Source organism: Prunus dulcis, chromosome 1, assembly GCF_902201215.1.
Source record: "Prunus dulcis chromosome 1, ALMONDv2, whole genome shotgun sequence".
Classification (NCBI taxonomy): domain Eukaryota; kingdom Viridiplantae; phylum Streptophyta; class Magnoliopsida; order Rosales; family Rosaceae; genus Prunus; species Prunus dulcis.
The window spans coordinates 20,664,487-20,687,190 of NC_047650.1; the positions used below are offsets into that span (position 1 = coordinate 20,664,487).

At 37.3% G+C, this 22,704-nt stretch overlaps 2 protein-coding genes across 2 annotated transcripts; both read left to right on the forward strand.

The window, feature by feature from the left end:
* Positions 1–3,352: 3,352 nt before the first annotated feature.
* On the forward strand, positions 3,353–13,689 carry LOC117616203 (zinc finger MYM-type protein 1-like). The gene is made up of 5 exons (XM_034345449.1): positions 3,353–4,220; positions 4,328–4,461; positions 4,573–5,757; positions 12,642–12,765; positions 13,229–13,689. The coding sequence occupies exons 1-5, from the start codon at positions 3,353–3,355 to the stop codon at positions 13,687–13,689; spliced, it is 2,772 nt and encodes a 923-aa protein (XP_034201340.1).
* A 5,463-nt stretch (positions 13,690–19,152) lies between these two features.
* On the forward strand, positions 19,153–21,384 carry LOC117614266 (probable WRKY transcription factor 75). The gene is made up of 2 exons (XM_034343017.1): positions 19,153–19,632; positions 20,983–21,384. Exons 1-2 carry the CDS (start codon positions 19,253–19,255, stop codon positions 21,158–21,160), a joined length of 558 nt encoding a protein of 185 aa, XP_034198908.1. The 5' UTR covers positions 19,153–19,252; the 3' UTR covers positions 21,161–21,384.
* Positions 21,385–22,704: the final 1,320 nt, after the last annotated feature.

Sequence of the window (22,704 nt, forward strand, 5' to 3'; positions counted from 1 at the left end):
TAAAATTATAATATATATGTTTGGGCCAAAAGGAAATCCACACGCAAGCCCATCTTCGCAAAGAAAGGCCCACAAAACAAAAGAACAAAGCACTGGGCTTTCCCATATCTTTTTTGGAAATGCCATAATTGTAAAAATGTCAAAATTCAATGGCAATTAACCATTGAAGCATATCTTGAAAAAGGATTGGATTGGGCCCAGCTTTTGAATACTCACCATTTATCTCAAAAGCCCAGAGGAAAAGATCAGCAAATTTTTTTGGAAGGTCTATTCTCAGACCCACGTGAATACCTGACTTTGAAAAGTCAACTATTTCAACTAAGACACAAGAGAATTTGACAGGGAATTAAAGAAGGCAGTCTTGCAGGAGAGATTTCTCCCGTCTTTCACAGACAGAGAAGAAATCAAAATCCCTTTTATATATTCAGAGAAATTTCTACTCCAAGGAAGGCACTGCTTCCAAGAGATAAGCAGACTACGTTGTAGAGATAAAAATGAAGCAGGGAGTTGTTCAACTGGAAAATCAAACTAACCATCACAGTTTGAAATCTTATAAGGGCAGTTGGAATTGAAGAAGGAGTAGGTTTTCTTTCAAGAAAAACAGGGAAGTGATTGCCTTAGGAACTGACTATTGAGGGCTTATCTGCCAGAATTGATTGAACCCCCTTTTTTTTGCATTTAAAAATGAGAGATCTTTTGAGAATTTGTGCCGCCCAATATTAAAAGAGTTAGAAACCCTACTCCAAAATATTTCTTATAAATATAAGAGAGGGTGAACAGAGCAAGGGATTCATTCAAAAAAAACACACAATCAATCAAACAACAAAAAAACTCAAAATGATCACTTGATCTCAAAGAACCTTCAAATAAACTGAAGCAACCAAAAGCTCATTGAGCCACAAGAAAGAAGCCAGCTACAAATCAGTTTTAGACTTAGAGAAAAGTCATTTAAAACAAGATTTCTCTCATTGCAAATTTGGTTAAGCAAAAGCTAAAATAAGCAGAGCCTGGATTTTTACAAATATGAAAACCTCAACGAATTTATGGAGGGCCCTGATCAAGCAGAACAGGCATCACAGTGCAATTCCAGCTTAGTAATCCTTGAATCCAGCCACTTCTGACCCCTTCAGACTGAAGAGGCCGCCATTCTGTCCTTTCAAAAAGCCTTCCAGGGTTTGAAATAGATTAAAGCTCTGCCAAACTCGAACGTTGGTATCGATTTACAGCTAAAACTTGACAGTTGAAGTTGCTGACAATCTAGTCCAACACAAGCATACCCAGTCCAGCCCGGATCAGAAGCATCTATCTAGGCAGAAATGGAAGTTCAGCCTTCTTTTTGTCTTTCTAGAGTTGGCTTTTCCTTTTTGAGTTTTGTGAAAGGCAATTCTTCCTAAAAATCGTTCATTTTCCCATCATTTATTCTGGCCAGAACTACCAATATTGTACCGTGAAAAATTGTGAAGTCCTCACCAGTCTGGGGCAAGAAAAGAACTTAGTTGGGAGATATTCTTCACCCAAATTCACATTTTTGCTTGTTTAGAAATCAGTAACTTGGGGCGCAAATTATCTATTTTCAAAGTTTGCTAGGATTTTTCATTACTAGCAGTAGCACGCTCGCACATTTAAGAAAGTTGACTTGTTGACTAGACAATGGTTTTCAAGGCAATGGGAAACTTTACCCTACCATCACAGGAACAAACACGAAACGGGTGAACAATATATATATATATATATATATATTTTTTATTTCCTTCCCTTCAGTCTTTCTTTCTTTCTTCTTCTTCTTCTTTCTCTCTTTCTTTTCTTCGTTCCCTAAGAATATCGTTTGTTAACAAAACGACTTGAAAATTTCTTTCCAACTCTATTTTACTGTCCCTGAATTTCATTATAGGCAGGCACCGACTGTTCTGACCTTTTCTTTGGTCTCGGAGAGATTAATAATTCATAGCAGCAAAAGTGGCGGCCCATAGTGTACAAGGAGGAAGGGAAGGAGATGCAGCCTTCTATCTCCAAACCCAAATTTATATCATTTTGCATTAGTTTCTAATGATTTTTCCTTCCAAATTTTACAATTTAAACAGATTACAATGAAAATAAATTTGACCTCATGTTTCCCAGTGGAGACCTTGACATGCTCATGATACAAAATGGGCCACGACACCTCCCGTCTCTACCAAATCCAACATCTTACCTCTGCAACAAGGACTGCAAGCAAAAAGAAAAAACACATTTGCAAGCAAAACATGTACATGTATCCTTAAAGTTCCATCTAGTCAAGTCGAAAATGTATTGAATGAAATGCATTAAGAATGGCCCAAAAAGGTAGCTAGCGAAAGCACTTCGTTCAAATCCAAGTTGCATCAAGAAACATAATACAGATTCATGTTATACCTGTCTCTAGCCAAGGTAAATGAAAGAGAAAAAGAATAAGGACCTATACTTTTGAATTTCTAGCTAGAATAATTAGCTTATACTTGTTCTGCCAGATTCACCCAAGGAAACCACAAGAAATAATCTAACTGGTTGAAGCCTCCAGATTCCTATTGATTTGACGATTATATCCTCGCATTTAACAGTTTTTTTTTTTTTTTTTTGACAAATGGACTATTTAAGAGCACCCATATTAACGTTAGGGACCATGAGTGATACAAAAAAACTTTAATGATGCAATCTGATAGTTTCGCAAACGTCAGAGACATTTTGTGATAAAAAGCCAAAATAAATTATTACACGTCTCATTCCTATTAGCGAGTACACCAGCCAGCAGTGGCGGACCTGTGCTGGCGCAATGAGGTGCACTTGCACCTCCGATCGCCGGAGAAGTCCATTACAAGAGCTGGAATTGCACCTCTGCTTCAGAAATGAGATGCACAGAACCTGTTCGACGAAATGCCCAAACCACCTGGGATGGGACAGTTCTATCGCTGCACGCAGCGCGCGCTTGTTTTTTTTAAAACACAGCCTGGCCAAAACAACGTTGTTTTGGACCAGGCTTTAAAAGAGGCGCTGATGTGTTTTTTATTTATTTATTTAAATATTTATAAAACCGGGCCAAAACGACGTCGTTTTGGACCAGAGTTTTGGAAAAAAAAAAAAACGTAAAAATATAAGGAAACTGCTGTGATGCTGGGCCATTCTATTGAGCTTTTTAATTTATATTATTCCTTACTTAATTGGGTTTCCATTTTTTATAATTTCTTACTTAATTGGGTTTTAAGTGAGAGTTATCTTTATTCAATTGGGTTTTGGGAATTCCTTATTTAATTGGGATTGGAATTCTCTATATAAAGGACCAATTTATTCAATTGTGTATACATCACAAGAATCCTACGTTTTTTCTTCTTCTTGAGTAATGGAATGGTACTTTCAGAGAAAGAGTATAAATCCTCCTTCAAATAATCCGAGTAGTTCAAATAATCCGAGTAGTTCAAATCCTCCCTCAAATAATCCAGCTAGTTCCAACCCTCCTTCAAATAATCCAGCTAGTTCAAATCAACCTTCAAATAATCCCCCTACTTCACATCCTCCCTTGAATTATTCGGGTAGTCCAAAACGTTCGCAAGTCACTGAGTTGGATGAAATATTGGCTAATCTTCCTGCAGACCCTGGACTTAGACCTCCAATGAATTATTATAATCCCAATGTTCGAGAACAAATTCGAAGAGCCTATCTACGAAGGGGTCCTTGTCAGCCTAAAAGCCAAAATGACATGCCTCAAACACTTATGGGGGAGAGTAATCGACGCTTTCTTGTGAAATGGTTTGATTCATTTGTTTGGTTGGAGTATAGTAAAGAGAAAGATGCTGCATTTCGTCTTCATTGTTATCTTTTCAAATGCGACTTTGATAAACAAGGAAAGACTGGAAGCGATGTCTTCACTGAGAAAGGGTTTAAAAATTGGAGGAAGGGACCCGAGAATTTTAGGGGTCATGTTGGACAAGTTGCAAGTCTTCACAATAAAGCTACACAACATTGTACAGATTTAATGAATCAAAAGCAACACGTTGAAACCATTGTGATCAAGCAGACAAACCAAGCTCGTATTAATTATCGCATTCTATTAACTGCCGCACTTGATTGCACTAGATATTTATTGCGACAAGGTCTTCCTTTTTGTGGCCATGATGAAAGCGAAACATCTAGCAATAAGGGTAATTATGTGGAGCTTTTGCAATTTCTTGCCGATCATGATGAGAAAGTTCGTGCCGTTGGAATCTCAAGTATATTGCTCCTACAATTCAAAAAGATCTTATCAATTCTTGTGCCGCTGAAACCATTGATGCAATTATTAGTGATATGGACGATGCATTCTTTTCTATATTGGTAGACGAATCACGTGATGTTTCAATAAGAGAGCAAATGGCAGTGGTGTTGCGTTATGTGAACAAAAAATGGCAAGTAATTGAAAGGTTTGTAGGTGTCCAATATGTCTCTGATACGACTAGTAGCAAATTGAAAGAGGCAATTGAGCAGTTGATTTCTTCAACAAATTTGAGCATGTCCAGGCTATGAGGACAGGGGTATGATGGCGCTAGTAATATGAAAGGTGAGCTCAATGATCTTAAAACACAGATTTTGAGAAAATATCATCAAGCATATTATGTCCATTGTTTTGCACATCAACTACAACTAGCTCTTGTAGCCGTGGCAAAGGGAAATGAAAACATTGCTACTTTCTTCACAACGGCTAGTAGTGTCGTTAATATAATTGGAGCATCGTGTAAGCGTCGTGATGCACTTAGAGAGCAACAACAAAAAGATATTATGGAAACTCTTGAAATTGATGATCTTGAAATGGGGCGAGAGTTAAATCAAGAGACTACTCTCAAACATCCTTGTGATACATGGTGGAACTCACATTATGATACTTTACTTAGTATTAATATTGTGTTTCATCTCGTGGTGAAGGTGTTTGAATGGATTGTTGATGATGTCAACCAAGATAATTTAGGTGAAGCAAATAGGTTGTTGAAAGAAATACAAACTTTTGACTTTGTGTTTCACTTATATTTGATGAGATTTATATTGGGAATCACAAATGATTTATCAAAGGCATTACAAAAGAAAGATCAAGATATTGTGAATGCGATGATGTTGGTCCAAAGATGTAAGCAAAAGCTACAATCCGTGAGGGATGATGACTTTGATGATTTGCTCAGGGAAGTATCAATATTTTGTGGTAAAAATGATATTGACGTTCCTAACATGGATGATTTATTTGTACCACAAGGGAGATCAAGACGTAAAGCTCAGAAAATCACAAACCGCCAGTATTATCGTGTGGACTTATTTCTTACTATCATTGATAAGCAACTAGTGGAATTGAATAATCGCTTCACTGAGGTAAATATTGAATTGCTTCTTTGTATGGCATGTTTGAGTCCGGCTTATAATTTTACAGCTTTTGACAAACAGAAAATACTTCGTTTTGCTAAATTTTACCCTCAAGAATTTAATGACCGAGACATCATGAAGCTTGAAAATCAACTTGGGCTTTATATTGTTGATATGCAAAGCATCACAGAGTTTTCATCATTGAACGGAATTACTGATCTGGCAGAAAAATTGGTGAATACAGGAAGGAGTAGAATATACAACTATGTGTATTTACTTCTTACATTGGCTTTAGTTTTACCCGTTGCAACTGCTTCGGTTGATAGAGTTTTTTCAGCTATGAATATTGTGAAAACACCATTGCGTAACAAAATGGGGAATCAATGGTTGAGTGATAGCTTGGTTGTTTACATTGAGAAAGATGTTTTTTCTTGTATTAGCAATGCAAATATAATGCGACGTTTTCATGATATGAAACCTCGTCGGCAACAATTGTAGGTTAATTGTAATGTTATTATTTTAATTAATTATGAATAACATTAGTATTGTTTAAATTATAAGGATGTTTAGGTGTCTTTTTTTTTTTTTGGGTTAGTTTTTATTTTTTATTTTGGGTTTTTTGCTCTTAGTTTTTAAAAATTGCACCTCCGTTGAAAAATTCCTGGAATCGCCGCTGTCAACCAGTTGGTGTATCGGGTACCTACAAAAATTGTGTGCGTGAGAAATCCTTCTCTCCAATTTTAGACTATCGTTTGTACTATTAAAAAAAAAAATGTGACACAATTTGAGATGATTATAGTTATATTACTGTCAGATGAGCGGTCTATGGATTAAAGAATAAGTAATCTTATTACCAACAAAAAAAAAAAAAAAGAATAAGTAATCTTAAATACTTGAATTACGAGGACTTATATGGTAATTTATTAATTCTTCCAATCTAAAATCAAACAGAAAAAAAAGAAGACCAATTCCATATCTGCCATCAACCTCAATTTAGATGAACTACCCACTTGATCAATCCCCGAAACCATCACCTGCAAATTGATACGTCATTATATTCAAAAAGCCGGAAAAGTTAACCAGATTTCTACCAAACTCAAGTTTTGGGGCTTTCGACAGTTATGAGTCCTTAATCAACAAACTCATGTTTTGGGCCTTTTGATTAAAGTTGGAATCAAAGTCATTTTATAGTTATACATGGCCCTTAAGTAAGGTTCTGAATCTTAATCGTTGGATCAATCTAACTAATTTGATATAACGATTAAAAGATATGACATCAACTAAGAGCGCTATATAAGGCCCTCACTATAGAATTCTTGTCAAAATGCACTTGTTCAGGCTCGGGTATTTGTTTTCCACAAGAGTGAAGGAAGGACTTCAAACGTGTGAAAGCCTTGAAAAGTTTTTAGGCCTCAATCAAGAGTGTGGTGGGATGAGACGGAGTTGGGCCTCCATCAGGTTCAAATTTGAATAATATAAAAGGAGTAATGCTAGACTTACCATAATTTTATACCATATTATGTACCACATCTCTAATAGAGATGGAACTCACCAATACAATGGGGCCCATCTTTATTTAAAACGTGATATAAAAATGTGGCATGCCTAGTATTTTCCATATAAAAGTATTGTGGCAAAAGTTTCAATATATGCAAAAATAAAAATAAAAATATATTTCAGATTAATTTAAAAATTAAAAATCTTCGAGGTTTTTGGGTTGTTTAGGATAAATTATAGAATATTACCTTAACAAATATCTTAGGCTCTATATATGCATGATTTTTTGTGTACTAACCCAACAACTTTAAAGTTCGAATTTGAAACTGAGAGCAAGTGGTGTATTGCTATGCATCTGTTTCTGTAATTTTGTATTTTTTTTGTACCCTGTGATTGTATTTAGGCCACGAATTTTTTAATTAAGATTCTGCTCTTATTCTTGATCCCCACTTTTGAATTGTGAATTAACTATTATAATTATCCGTTAACATTATACACACCTTATGAAATTTGTTCAATACAATATATTTTCCAACAAGAAAAAAAAGTTCAAGTTTGAAACTGCTATTTCTCTGAAGGTTCTGAAAGCTTGACTGGAAATAGTCATAAGCCTTATGCGGAAGCTTCTCTAGTTATAATGACCAATTAGCTTGTAAAGTAATAAAAGTACTTGACCATTGTTCATATAAATTTTGCTCACCAAATGCTTCGGTTTTCATTTAAATTAGCTCAGAGTCTCAATCTCATTTATTTTTTTTAAAAGCAATTCACATGTGCACCGACACAAATTTCATGATCTAAGCACTGTTTTTTTTTTTTTTTTTTAATTTATAGGAAAAAAAATTACAACCGGAAACCACGCTGGCACGCAGACCCAACCAAGTCAAAATAGAAAGGAACAGAACAGCTTAACGGAAGACCCCTAGTTATAATGAAAAGTGCTAACGATGATCCTTTAAATTAAATAAATAAAACTTAAAATAATGTATATGCAGACTTACATAAGACTTGAACAAAAAATGAAATATATTTGTTTACTTTCGACCCAATAAAATAAAATAAAATCATTTTGTTAACAGGATGTGCAAGTGACTAGGGCTGCGTAGTATGAATTTCATTTTGGACGTGAATGTGCAGAGAGACATGCATGCAATTCATGTCACCCTAGTTTAACTTCAAGATTAATTAAAATGAAAAGTTTAACTTCAAGATTAATTAAAATGAAATTAACCTCCAACGTACTCATGCTACTTGCTGGATTTAGCAGCCTATATATTATGGTGACATGCTTCCTTAATTAGAAAAAAGTAATCAAAATTAAGGAAGCACCAATTAATTTAAAAGAATGGTTAGCTTAATTAGCAAGCCTAGATATTATGGTTAGGGTCACGTAATTAAACATCAGATAGCATCATTTGATGCGTAGGCCATGACGTCCGTTGATAATACCATAAGAATATATATGGATGTAATTTGTTGACCAGATGATATAACATTATGTCTATGCTTAATTTGCCCTTGTATTCAATTTGAAAACTAAGTAGGTACTTACTCAGTTATTTGGAAATATATATATATATATACAGAAATTAAGAAGAAGGCAAACAATAAATATAACTCAAGCTTCAAATAAAATTTGTGTATAATCTTTATTTTTTTTAATTATAAATAAAAAGGGAACTCACCTGCAATGGAGATGTATGTTATCTGTGCATAATTTAATTTGATTGAGAAGTGTATAAGGACTACAAAGAAAAAAATGAGAACGTTTGAATCCTATTTTGCCATTGATGTTGATATATAACCTCTAAATAATAGAACATTCGCCAGATATGGTAAGAAAATGACTTATCTAGAATTTTAGAACTCGTCTATTCAAAGGAGAAAACTACTCTATCTCTATACACACACATATCGTATTTTATGTTAAGCAAATATTATAAATACATGAAGATGTACGGACACCGATGATGCAAGCCAGGAGGATATGTACGTACAATACATGGGTAACTAAGTTTGTGTACAAATTCTTATATTGGTATGGTAAGCAGTTTTATGCATCATTTAGGGAAGTTTGTTTAAGGACTTCTATAAGAAAATACATGATGAAACCCCTGATTCTCATGCAGTGGCGGACTCAGACTTTTTTATATTTGGAGGCATAAAAAATAATTTCATAGCTGACTTCTACAAAGTCTAGGTTTTCATAGCAATACGGTATTATATTATAACACATAATCTATTTCAATAAATTTTTAATATATGATTTTGGGCCAAAATATAAGGCTTTATATATTGGACCATATGTTTATTAAGTCTTGGATCTTGAATACTTTACTTATTTAGGGTGCTGAGTGGGGATTTTGCATGCAAAATATTAGCCAAGTGTCTAATATTTAATGACAAAGTATTCGGCTAAATGAGTGAAGAAACCAGCTAAGTGTGGGCAGTTGCCCACAATAGGCATGTATTGGGTCTGCCAGTGTCCTCATGGATGGATCACTACTAGTCTAGTCACTATCCGTTGCCATTAGGCTGTCCTCAAAAACTACTTTAGCCATTCTATCCTTATGGATTTGCTGTTTACCTTTTCTTACGTGGCAGCTTAGAGGATGGCCCTAACAAACTTTTGTATAAATTGTTACAGCATCAATGAGAAAGAGGCATAGAACTTTGTCTGTTTCTTATTTGTGTCTTCCATTTCCTTTGTTTTCAATACTCTGTACTGGTACATATCATTGGTATCAGAGCAGCCATGACAATTGGCAGTCATGTGGCCAGCTCCTCTCCTTCCATCCCTGCCATCAAATTAGAGGTGGATTTACACAGAGAGCAAATTCTTGAGGTTCAACAAAGCCTCTCCTCTCTCACCGCTCAACACACCGACCTCCAGGCATCCCTTGGCAAGGCTCTTGAGACTTTTACCCTTCAACAATCCTCCTTCCAACAAACCCTCTTGGATTATGTTCATTGACAGGACCCGATTCAAATTCCGCTTTGGAATTCGAGTCGGACCCTGTGCGTGTCCGACACTTGGTGAATGTCAGACACAAATGACCTATTTGCCCTTCTAATTACAACTTATTTTCAATTTAGCCTTGACTCCTATCGAAAATTCGGCAGAGTCTCCCCTGTAATTTGTTCAATCCCAAATTTACACCTGTCACGGAAAAATGGCCCGGTGGTGGATTTCTGTGCACGTCTACAGCCTGGGGGCGCAAAACATTCAAAAAAATGTGAGTGGACAAAAATAAAGGTTTAGAGAAATAGCATAAGAACATACTAACCCCCCTGTAAAAACAGTTATGCAAAAACTAGATTTTTCCTCTTTATTATATTCGTACTGAAATCAATGCATTCACATATTTATATACGTATATGCAAAACATGTTCAAGATCAATAAAACTCGCGTAAAAGCACTGTAATCAATTTAAAACTACCACCTAGGTGTACCCCTTTAATTCCGTCAATTCCTGATATCCGTCAATTCCCCTGGCAAGTCTCGGTGACACAAAGTCAACCCGAGCCGCAAACTGGCAGGATTCAGGGGACCGTAGTCAGCCTGATATGCATTCCTGACTCTCACGGTCCAGGCGTCCCTGAAACTCGTGAGGCAAATGTCAAGCGCACTGACAAAACTGAAGGTAAACTGGATGTCCGTGGACATCGTCATATCCGAAGGCAACATATACCGAAGGCAAACTGTTTCTGCAACTGGGTACCCACGGTGGCTTAAGAAAATATAAGATTTCAGAAAAATCTGATAAATAACTGAATTTTTTTGTTAAATCTGGAACTCTGCTACCATTTTATCTGATATAAATCGCAATCTCTACTTTCCATCTCGTTTTAGCATTTTAACTAGGCAACATATAAATAAAGATATTTAACTTCAACAAAACATGCTGGGAAAACCACAATCAATAAAACTTATTTAAGATCAAATAATGGAATTTATTTGCATAAAATCACTTATAAAATAAAAGTCCACTCACTCCTGATCCGAGCTAACTAGACCTCCTGAAGGTCCCTCCTGCGGGTCTGCCTTGCCCCGGGTGCCTGGTTAAACCACCATGAATATTTAATTAATAAAACTGCTCGGTATAAGTATTTAATTAAAACCCTAACCCCCGGCTCCTAGAAGTGCGTGCACTAACTTTAAAGTCATTTTTATGCCCACTTAAGCATTTTAGATGGTTAGAACTGTCTTAAAAGACTTAAGACTTCACCAAGTGATAAACTGCCATACCCCTGTATTGCTGGTCTGGTCTGAATTGGACGGTCGGATTGACCACGATCGTGTAATCGCATAATTTCTAAACCCTAGCCCTAGGGTTCGCGATTTCGGAGTGTCCGGGACTCCGATTCACAATCCGTCGAATCCTACACAATTCTGGAATTATCTAGAATAACATATCTGAAATTGAGTACGATCCAACTGCTCAAAACGGTATCCAAATTGAGATCCGCAAATTCCTACGCGCTCGTGACAACCTAAGGATCGCATCAGGATACAGTGCCACTGCACTACCCTAGCCCACGCACCGCCACACGCGCCAGTAGCGATGGGTGTCCAAAGCGATTACGCATCGCAGGAAAATCTCAAAACCACGGCTCCAAACTCCTACCCTAGGTATAACACCATATTTGGAACCACTTTTGTTCTTAGATCTACCCAAAAAAACTGACCGGAAGTGGCCGAACACGGAGGCCGAAAATAGGCCGAATTTTCAAGTTCGAAAATCCAATAGCTACACTGAGAACCAATTAATTCCTACCCAACAGGAAGCTAGAACAGCTCGAGAGGTTCAAAATCCATACCTGGCTCGACGAAAACGGTGGTCGGAGGAAGGAGATCGGCGGCTGTGAAGATCGAACGACACCGGCCGCTTCTTCTCCAATTTCGGGCGAAACCGCGACGGTTGGAGGCGGGAGCTGGCTGGGGCTGGAAGAGGACGACGTCCCAGTCATTTTGTTACCTGCCCCGTCCACAGCCGTGGCCGGTGGCCGGAGTGTCGAAGGGAAGAAGAGGGACGACGCGGAGAGAGGTCGCGAGAGAGAGAGAGAGAGAGAGAGAGAGAGAGAGAGAGAGAGAGAAATCTGATTTTTATAAAATCTCATTTCGAAAAATTTACGATTGTGCCACTGAGTTTCTTTTGACCACATCTCTCTCGTTACAACTCCGATTCGGGCCCACTACGTGTCTATGAACTCATTTCATCGTGCTCTACGCAAGGTGTCTGTAGAATTGTCAAATTCCTTCAAAAAGTCAACTTTTCTTAATAAAATATTCCAAAGGCAAAATTGTCTTTCCTCAAAATAAATTACGAATTAAATATGAATTTTGGGTTTGGGTCATTACATTCATTGTCTTCCACCATCCTCCCAACCCCTTCCCACCACCGCTCCCCTAATTTTCTTCGGCTCCATTCGATTACCTCATCTGCCTTATCGACCCACTCCCCAAGTTTCTTCTCATGCTTCATCCTCTTCCCAGCCCTTCCATCCTGACATCTTTCCCCCTCATACCACCTTTCCCTTTGCCATTTTTACCACACCACCCCCGTATACCAGCGCATACACTACCCAACCCCCTTATTCCCACATCCCCGTTACTCATCTTGTTCCCCCACTTATCCTCACCCACAACACCCCATACACCCCCTACCACATCTACCAAACCACCACCCCACCTTCCCCAAAAACCCCAAAAATCGAACTCTACCGTTTTACTTGAAGGGACCCCTATGCTTGGTTGACCACTGCGGAGCGTTACTTTGACCTCTATGAGAGTCCTCTTCATTTACAGGTTAAAGTAGCGGCTATACACTTGATTGACGACGCCGCATTCTGGATGCAATGGTTCGAGACCCAATTTTCAAATCCGTCTTGGACTTCGTTCTCGGAGGCCTTACTGGCTCTCTTTGGTTATGGTGAATGAATTTTAACTATGCTCTTTCCCACATACAACAGATTGGCACTCTCGACGATAACAACGCCGAATTTACGAAGCTTTCATGTCACACCCTTGACTAGTCTGATGAACAACTTAAGGGCGTTCATGTGGGTGGCTTGGCCACTGACCTCCGCCTCAATGTTCTGATTCATCATCCGGCAAATCTCAATGCAGGCAAATGGTTGGCCCGAGCTTCTGATAACTGTTGGAAGTTGACGCGCACCCAGTCCCACCTATTTCCTATTCATTTCTCCCTTGGTTCAGGCTTTCACCCTCCATGTTTGCCACCGACCTCGGCACCTTCATCTGTTGTCTCCGGCCAACGGCCCATTCCCCTGCTCACTCAAGCAGAGGTTCAAGACTGCCCTGAAAAAAATCTCTGCTTCAACTGTGATGAGGTCATCGCTGCAAACGACCTCAACTTCTCATTGTTAACGCAGATTGGGACGTTTCTGACGAATTATTGGAAAAGGCCATTACCCAAGAAGTTGTACATGGTACACCCACGACTTTCCCCTGCCACGAGGAGTCTGAACCTTCTCTTACCATTCACGCCCTCACAGGCTCTCCTTGTTCACGTACAATACGCCTTCAGGGGTCTATTGGCAAATTGGGCCTTACGGTTTTCAGCGATACAGGCTCCACCCATAATTTGTTAAACCCACATCTCGCCAAGCAATTGGGCCTTGCTATTGACTCCCTTCAACCACCTAAGCGGATCCAAGTTGCCAATAATGATATCATTGAGACAAAGGGCTTCGTTTCTCAGGTCCAGGTATCTCTGCAGGGTTATACCCTTGTTACTGATTGTTATTTACATGCCATTTCAGGATGCGATCTCATTCTCGGTGCTGACTGGCTCGATACACTGGGTTTTATTGGTTGGAATTTTCAGAAATAGGTCATGGTTTTCAAAGTGGGTGCGAGATCCATAGATTGGTAGGCCAAACCAAAACTGAGGCTTCCTTGGTGGATTGCCATGTGATGACCCAACTGCTAGCTAAGGAGAAACTTGGCATTCTCGCTCAATTAGTCTCTATCGAGTAAATCTCGACTTCTTCCTCACCCCTGCAGCGATTCTCCCCCTTTTACCGCAGTATGCTAATCTCTTTACTACACCTGTTAGTCTTCCTCCTCCTCGCCGAATTGACCATCGAATTCCCCTGGTGCACGGCACTCCACCAGTTAATGTTCGCCCCTATCACTATCCCCACTTCCAGAAAACAAAATTGAAGCTTTGGTATGCAAAATGCTCCAGGCTAGGGTTGTGCAACCCAGTTGCAGCCCTTACTCCTCCCATATCTTCCTCATCAGAAAAAAGGATGACTCATGGCGTCTATGTGTCGATTATCGCACTCTGAATCATGCAACTATTAAGGATCGATTTCCCATCCCTGTCGTCGACGAACTTTTGGATGAAGTTCATGGCACTACAGTTTTTTCTAAATTGGATTTGCGCTCGGGTTATCACCAAATCCAAATGCATTTGGATGATGTTCCAAGGACTGCCTTTCACACACATGAGGGCCGCTACGAGTTCCTCGTAAGCTTGGTTCAAGTAGTTGACCAAACCTTGCAGTAGCATGACCAACTCTTCGCTTCCCTCATACCAACATGCTCCAAGCTCAGAACTGCATGAAGCTCTATGCTGATCGACACCGCACAGAACATGAATTCAACATTGGTGATTAGGTTTATTTGCACATTCAACCTTACCGCCAGAGCTCTGTTGCTACCCCAAAACATTTCAAGTTATCCCCTAAATACTATGGCCCATATCAGGTTGAAGCTCGCATTAGCAAAACTGCTTATCGCCTCCGCTTGCCACCTTCTGGAAAAATTCACCATGTCTTTCATGTACACTCTTAAAGCTCAAATTGGGTCAGCATATTCTTCCCTCTCCTAACCTTCCGACTTAGATTGCTGGCAACGAATTCCAATGGCTTCCCAAAGCAGTCATTGACCGTTGCCTTCTCAAACATTACAATTCTCCAGTTGTTCAATGGCTTACCAAATGGGTTGGTCTGCCCAAAGCCAACGCCACCTAGGAAGTAGTAGATGATATCCTTGCTTGCTTTCCTTCATTTGTCGCCTGAGGACCAGGGAGGGACCTACCCTTTGGCTAACCTGGGCTATAGCCCAAGCGACTTTTTCTTTTTTAAGCCTAAACTAATATACCTAAAAGCACAGCTAATGGACAACCATGCACTGCACTCTTTTATTGGTTGTACGCCATGTGGATACTCCACTGCTATGAGCTTATGACTTTCCACACATCACACTACAAATAACGAAAATATATGGTCACTCGTTTTGTTTTGGACTTTTTTTTTTTAAAAAAAAATTTTGCACTATAAACCCTTCACTTTTTTTGTTGTGTACAAAAGGGGCCAAAGGCCAAACACAAACAACCCCCACTTTTTGGTCGAAAACAACCCCTATTATCTTTTTTCTTTTTTGGTAGAAAATAACATGTCCTTTACTTCAGGCACCCTTGCACCTAGAAAACAGAAAAGAGATATGTACTAGATGCATTTTGAGGGGTAATACTCATTATTTCCTCTTGATTAGGATATGATCGATGAAACTCACTCGTATTGTTGAGTTTTCTATCTTCTTAATAGATTTGTGCATAATGTAAATTTAGCCCACCCCAATTTAAAATCCTGGGTCCATCCCTGTTGAGGACATGCTTCTTCTCAAGGGGGTAGGAATTGATGAAACCCCTTATCCTCATGGATGGATCACTACTCGCCCAGTCACTACCTGTTGCCGTTAGGCTTTACTCAAAGGCTACTTTAGCCATTCTATCCTTATGGATTAGCTATTTACCTTTTCTTACGTGGCAGCTTACAGGCTGGCCCTAACAAACTTTTGTATAAATTGCTACAACATCAATGAGAAAGCAGGATAGAACTTTGTCTGTTTCTTATTTGTCTCTTCCATTTCCTTTCTTTTCAATACTCTGTACTGGTAACTATCAATACATGGGCTTAGCCAAGTTGGCTAAAGTAGTTGTACTCTCCACTCTAAACCCGTGTTCGAATTTATCTTCCTATAATTTAGATTAGATTAAAGTAGAATATTGCCTATATATATATATATTAAAGGAGTTCTATAGACAGGTGGTAACCTAATTAACCCTATCCTAACATCAACGAATAATAAACACACTTAATTAACTATTTTAAAGCCTATACTACTCTCTATTGTAATTTGGGATTACATTAATGGCCCCCTTAAGCATGAGGCCGGTTGTTCTACTTGGGTGCTTACTTGATTGGTAGGTTTGCAGCATATAATTTGACACGTCACTTTTATTAGCATTATTATTTTTTTAAACCCGTTAAAAGAAGTTGGGCATGCTCTAGGGTCATGGAAGTACAGTATATCAGTTAGAATTGGATTGGACATTAAGCTTAATTATAAAAGTGGGTATCATATTCTAGTAGGCTAATTAAGATCTGTTGAGAATTGGATGATATATAGAATCATAGATTTATAGATTATATAAAAGCAGACCTAATCTCTTATTATTCATGCCAAACACCTAAGCCCTAATATATATGATATATAAACTATATATACACGGTCTCTTTTTATTGATGGATTCCTCAAATAATTTTATTCGAGGAACGCCCTTTAGAGTATTGTACGGAATCCAGATCATCTATATTTTAGGTCTGCATTCATAGATCATTTTTGCAAAAAATTAGACAACTTAGAAACCGTTTAGACATCTAATTGTGTCCTACAAAATTGATCAACACGGTGCTTCAAGAAAGTACTAAAATTTCAATAATTTAATTGAATGGTCAAATGATATCAGATTCAAGTGATTTTTTTTTTTTTTTATAGAAATGATCTTTGAATTATTTACAAAGTAGACAGTTTGGATTCGTGAAATACAATGCGGAGTAAGCCCTACAAAAGTGTCCCACAAATAAATTTATTTGAGGGATCCCTCAATATATATATATATATTTATAATGTTTTATACTTTGATTAATTGCGCCAATTAGCTAAATAGTACGATGTTCGTTGCCGTGAAAGAATTAAAACCCATGACTACGTATATTGGTAGACAAAATTGCTATAACCCACATTTTCCATATCCTACGTCAATAAGGAGGGAAAGGAAGGAGTGAGTGACCACCATTTAATCAATGGTCACACGGCCAAAATGGTTGAAAGGTCAACTTTTTCTGTTTAATTATAGTGTTCATTCTTGAATCTAAAATATAAAAACTAAATAAATATATATATATATGTGTTTATATGTAAATATGTGCGAGGAGTGTGCAATTAATAATAAATAAACAAAGTAATATTCACAATTAATACATGGAAGATTGTTCGAACTCCCGTATAAAGAAAGTAACACACTATCTTAACCAACTGACCTAACTTATATATATTTGCATTCATCCGCTCTAGTTGGTACATGGAAAGTTAGCTAGCTAGTGTGTTTAATTAATTGGCCTAATTTATCAACTATGCTAAAAGCTTTTGATAAACTAATTCAGTTACTTTCTTGGATAGGAGAGGCTGTCGTGATGTAGTGACCACCACCAACCGTAATATATATAACCTTAAATAAAAACTCAGCCCGCCATCGATAGCTTGTGACTTTCCTTGAGACTTTCCTTTCGTTGCCAGCAGATAGAGAATATATTGATTCAAACCCACGTGTCCATTGAGGTTTCGCTCTCTTCTAGTCTTGTTACATATGAAAAGTAAAACAATAATAATGTTAGGAAGACTAGAATTTTAGAGCATATAAGTGATCTCACAAACCACACATTATTTGTCAATTCAATCACATGAAAACAGATATATGTTTATCTCTACTAATATTCTCATCAGTTTTCAACTGATATGAAGCTATCATTTTCTATCTGCTGCATTTGGTCAAAACGAGTGGACGATAAATAGTAACCCCTTTTTCTTTTCACACTTTCCACATCCATTGAATAATCAGCCGCTAACTGTTGTTGATTCAATGTGTACAGGACATATATACCTTTTCTTGAACCAATAGCATTAGCAGATATTGGTCAGTTTTCAACGTCCTGTATACTTTAAGATGAAGATCATCATGTTGTTCTGATAATATGTTTTAAAGTTTCAGCATCAGCATGCATGTATCTTCTCTCCTACACTGTCCATTTTATTTGAATATAGTACCAATTACAAAAGAAAGAATTTGCTAATTACATGGCTTTTCCTCTAGATCTTTAGGTTACTTTCTCGAAACCGAGGTTTTTAGGCTAAATAGTTTCCCCACAAATATATCATCCAGCGCGGGGTGTGGAGGATTTTGATCCTTTTATTTCGGGAGGAATAGCCTCTCATCATATATATTCCATCTTAGTGTGTATGTATATATTTACGTATAAAATAGTATAAAATAGAGAGTATCTTAATTAGGAAGTCTAGATTTTGACCACCTAAAAAAAAAAAAATAAAAAAAAATCTTAAGAAGTCTAGATGATTTGATCAAATCACCAACTTTCTGTATAAGTTGTCTGACTTTTTCATTGCATGCAATATATAGAACATTTGGATATAATTTCAGATGCATCCATATATATATATATATATATATGGCGGCCATGATACCACTTTTGGTCGGAAGCTGATCTTCATTTCAAAATCTCACCCAAAATAGGGGGAGCGCAGTAACAACAAATAGAACAACTCAATAAGGAAGCTAGAGAAACTAAACTAATCTGCAATATTAAGTAGACAGGAACAAAGAGACTGTCCCACTATGATACCAAAAGGATACTTAAAAAGGAGAAAAATAATATTTGAGTCGCCAGAAAAAGAAAGGAAGCAACAGATTCAAGAATAATGGAAAACACATGTTCTGACTGAAGAAACTGCGCCTCCGCTACCAGATACAGAATTGCACGGCCCTCAACTCGTGGGGGCGCCTACTTCAATTATTTAACCCATGGATATATACATATATATACATGTGAACAAGCTTAATTTATTTATAAAGTATTATTTGTTTAAAATATATATAGGATTACACATACACACGCATAGTTCAAATTTCAAAGAAAAGTATACCCGTACGAAATCTGGGTTAAATTTGGTCAAAACCAACCAACTGATGAAATTACATTATTAAAACGAATGCGATTATGCTAACAGGGCTTACATTTCCACCCTTAATCATGAATTATCTTTGTGGAAATGACCATTTCTTTACAAGTATATATTATTGATACTTACGTGCCGTTTACGACATCAAACATAGGACAAATTATTAAGAAGCTCCGAGGCTTAGCCATCGATGAGCCGCCTCACTGCCTTTAATAATTCCAATCAGAAAAGAAAAGTAGAAACCCCACCTTTTTATAAACCACACATAACTTAAACCAGTCCATATAAATTAATCAATCTTATCACTAACCTCTCTCTCTCTCTCTCTCTCTCTCTCTCTCTCTCTCATGGAAAATTACCAAACATTTTTTTCCTCGGCAGCAACACCACCAGCTTCTTCTTCCTTGTCATTGAACATGGGGAACCCTCATGGCGCTTACAGTACTACTGATCATCTTCAATTCCAAAATAACAAGTCACCACCACCAGCAAATGGGTTCTTGGGGCTGATGTCAGATATGGAGGTTTCAAACAATATTAATTCTTCTCAGAGCAAAAGCTTTGGGGGGCCTGAAACTGCTGTGAGGTTAGGGACGAAGAAGGGAGAAAGGAAGATAAGAAAACCCAGATATGCTTTTCAAACGAGGAGCCAAGTTGATATCCTTGATGATGGATATCGATGGAGGAAGTATGGTCAAAAAGCGGTGAAGAACAACAAGTTTCCAAGGTATGTGTAGCTCCTTATAGTTAGTTCTATGGCACCGATCTAACTCGACCGTGATCAATTATTTCATATAAATGCGTTACACCAAGCATTCTAGGCTTATTCGACCTCTGCAAAAAAAAAATATGTAAAAATTTGGTTATGCTTTTCTGAAAAATATGTAAAAAATACATCTGTCAGCAGATATGCTATTCACTCTGCACCCGAATTCAAATCTTCCTTCCCGTGGTTTAGATTAGTTTATATTAGAATATCGCATGTATTAAAAAAATGTAAAAATTAGGCTTATTATTTCATGTTGAACTAATCATGGTCGCAAATCTGATTATACTTTTCTTTGGTGGCTGAAAATGCAAACCAGTTACTCTTCTTTACTGAGACATCAATCTCACACTTGAAAACCTAAAAAGTTTAGAACAATCGCTCGCTCAAGTAATGAAAGTTAAGCAGCTTATTAATATGGAGTTTTCATAGTCAAGCATGACATATTGGTCATGAGGTTGCCTAGCAACATTTGATATTTGTTGTAATTCAAAAGAAATATAATTAACAAATTGAGATATTTATCAGGGGAAAGAACAGGTCTGTCCTTGTATATCTGCTCCATTTTATAATATTCTAGTTCACATGTTTCTGATATATTAATTATGAAGTTCTACAATATACATGCAGCGAAATGGGATATTGGATTCTCAATGTGTACAATTATTAATATTCAAGCAGCATGGGAAGATTAATCTTTGACAGAATACTGATTCTTCAACTCATCTAGAGCTAGTGCAAGTTAATTAGATTAAATATATTAGTAGTTAGTACATTAATTCAAACATGCATAGAAAAAAAATATAATTTTTTGAATACAAGTGATAGTTTAAATTACAAAGGTGCTATAGGGGTAGTGGCGGAGCCAATGCATGCTGGCATGGGTCCCTTCTCAAATATTGTTGTATGAATATTTAGTTATAGTAATATTATACAAATATTATGAAATTCCTCTTAAATTCTTAAATTTCCCCCCTTTTTTTCGTTTTCTCTTTTATTATCATGTCTAAATTTGTTTTGAGTTGCATATATTTTGTTATTATAAATGAGTATTAGCTTATTTATACAAAAAGTAACAATAGAGAAAGTGAAAAGAGTTTCAATTTTTAAAAGTGCCCTCTCTCACTTAAATTCCTGGCTCCGTCACTGCATAGGGGTTCAAATCACAGGTTCGCAAATTAAGACCTTTTTTCACTAGACCATTTTCTAGTGCACTACATAGAAAAAATATATATAATTTAAGTTAATTATCTATGGTGACGTACGACCATGCATATTGAGTTAACTTGTGAGCTTGTTTATTATATACAGAAGCTACTACCGGTGCACGCATCAGGGGTGCAATGTGAAGAAGCAAGTTCAGAGGCTAACCAAAGATGAAGGCATTGTTGTGACAACTTATGAAGGCATGCACTCTCATCCCATCGAGAAATCTACCGATAACTTTGAGCATATTTTGAGCCAGATGCAAATCTACACTTCAATTTAATTATGCCCCTCAGAGACAGTATTTTACATGTAAAACCTCTACTTTGTAAATTATTGTGTAGTTTTCGGAATTAATATTTAACAAAAATAAAATATACTGCGGCAGGGATCGATTGAGATTCTAGTCTATCTGTTGAATTGTTTTATTATTTTAGATTTAATATTTAATTTATCTATATTTCACACCATGTGATTATGTGTATGTAATATGCAGCATGGTGACGATATTATATGTGTATATATATATAATTTTTACTTGGGGGGTTTGACCAAGACTTGATTGGTGTAAAGTAAAGAAAATGGCTTCTTTTGCCACAAGTTAAAAGCTAGAAAGCAGTAGGGAATTTGTTTCTTTCTCTTGTGAAACTGTATGAATTTGTAATAATCTAAAGCCTTTCATAGTAATATTATATATACGTTGCTACATTACATAGCCAAAACACTAATTAATTTGTTAATGGGTCTAGGCTAATGGAAAGAGTCTTAACTTACATACTAGAGGTCTCAAGTTACCTCCATACATTTTAGTTGTATGTGTGAGAAATCTCATCATCTATAGTTTAGACTATCCCTTGTACTAAAAAAACACTAAAATAAATTTTAATCTTGAAGGAACAGTAGAAAGAAACCCTAGCCCCCTCTCTCCCAAAAACCCCCTAGAGCCATTTTCACTTTGAGGGGGGAGGAAGCCATTGTTCTTCCTCCAATCTCCCCTCTTCTCTTCCTCACTCTCTTCTCCTCTCATTTTTAGAGACAAAAGGTTTTCCTTATTTGTCTTTGATTTGTTATGATTTTCCTCCAATCATCATAGGTGGTTGCGTCCCAGCGTCGGATCTCCACCTGCGTTTCGGCATCAGATCTCCACCACCATCTTATTTGTAGATTCTTTATGTTCGGAATAAGTCACTCGACTTTTTGGGTTCTATGTGTAGTTTTCACATCTCCTTTTATGAGAGCTTTTCACCTCTCCTTTGTGAGAGATTTTCATCTCTCATTTGTGAGAGTTTTATTTGTATTGTTATGACTTGGTTTTTTCAAGCTTTATATCTTTTTTATTATTCTGAGTTTGCAATCTTAGTTAGGATGTCTATGCCAGAGTTTTTTCGATCTTGCGTGATCGTTAGTGGAGGCGCACTGTTGGAGCAGGATTTCTTTCAAGAAGAAATGCCTCCACAGATTCTTGACTAAAATCCCCACGTTTTCTTAATTGGAAATGACTCCAAATCGCTTCTCCGAAAGTGAACGATATAAGTGGGAGGAGTACCTGCAAAAGATATTTCGACACTCAAGTTAGAGTTTGTGCAGCGATCTCTTAGTGCTCGATTGAATTTCTCATACCTTTGGTTGAGGCTCCGTTGGGCTTTTATAGCTCTCCAAGGCTCGACGTACCCCTCTAGGTTTGCACGTCCCATCCTCTATTCCATAATCGTGGGGAATTTGATCAGGTTACGCCTTCCTTGCTCTGCAATTCTCTAACGTGAGGGAAGTCCAACTAACCCACGTCTTCACTTGCTTGTAATCGTACATATTAGTTGGGCCTTGCTA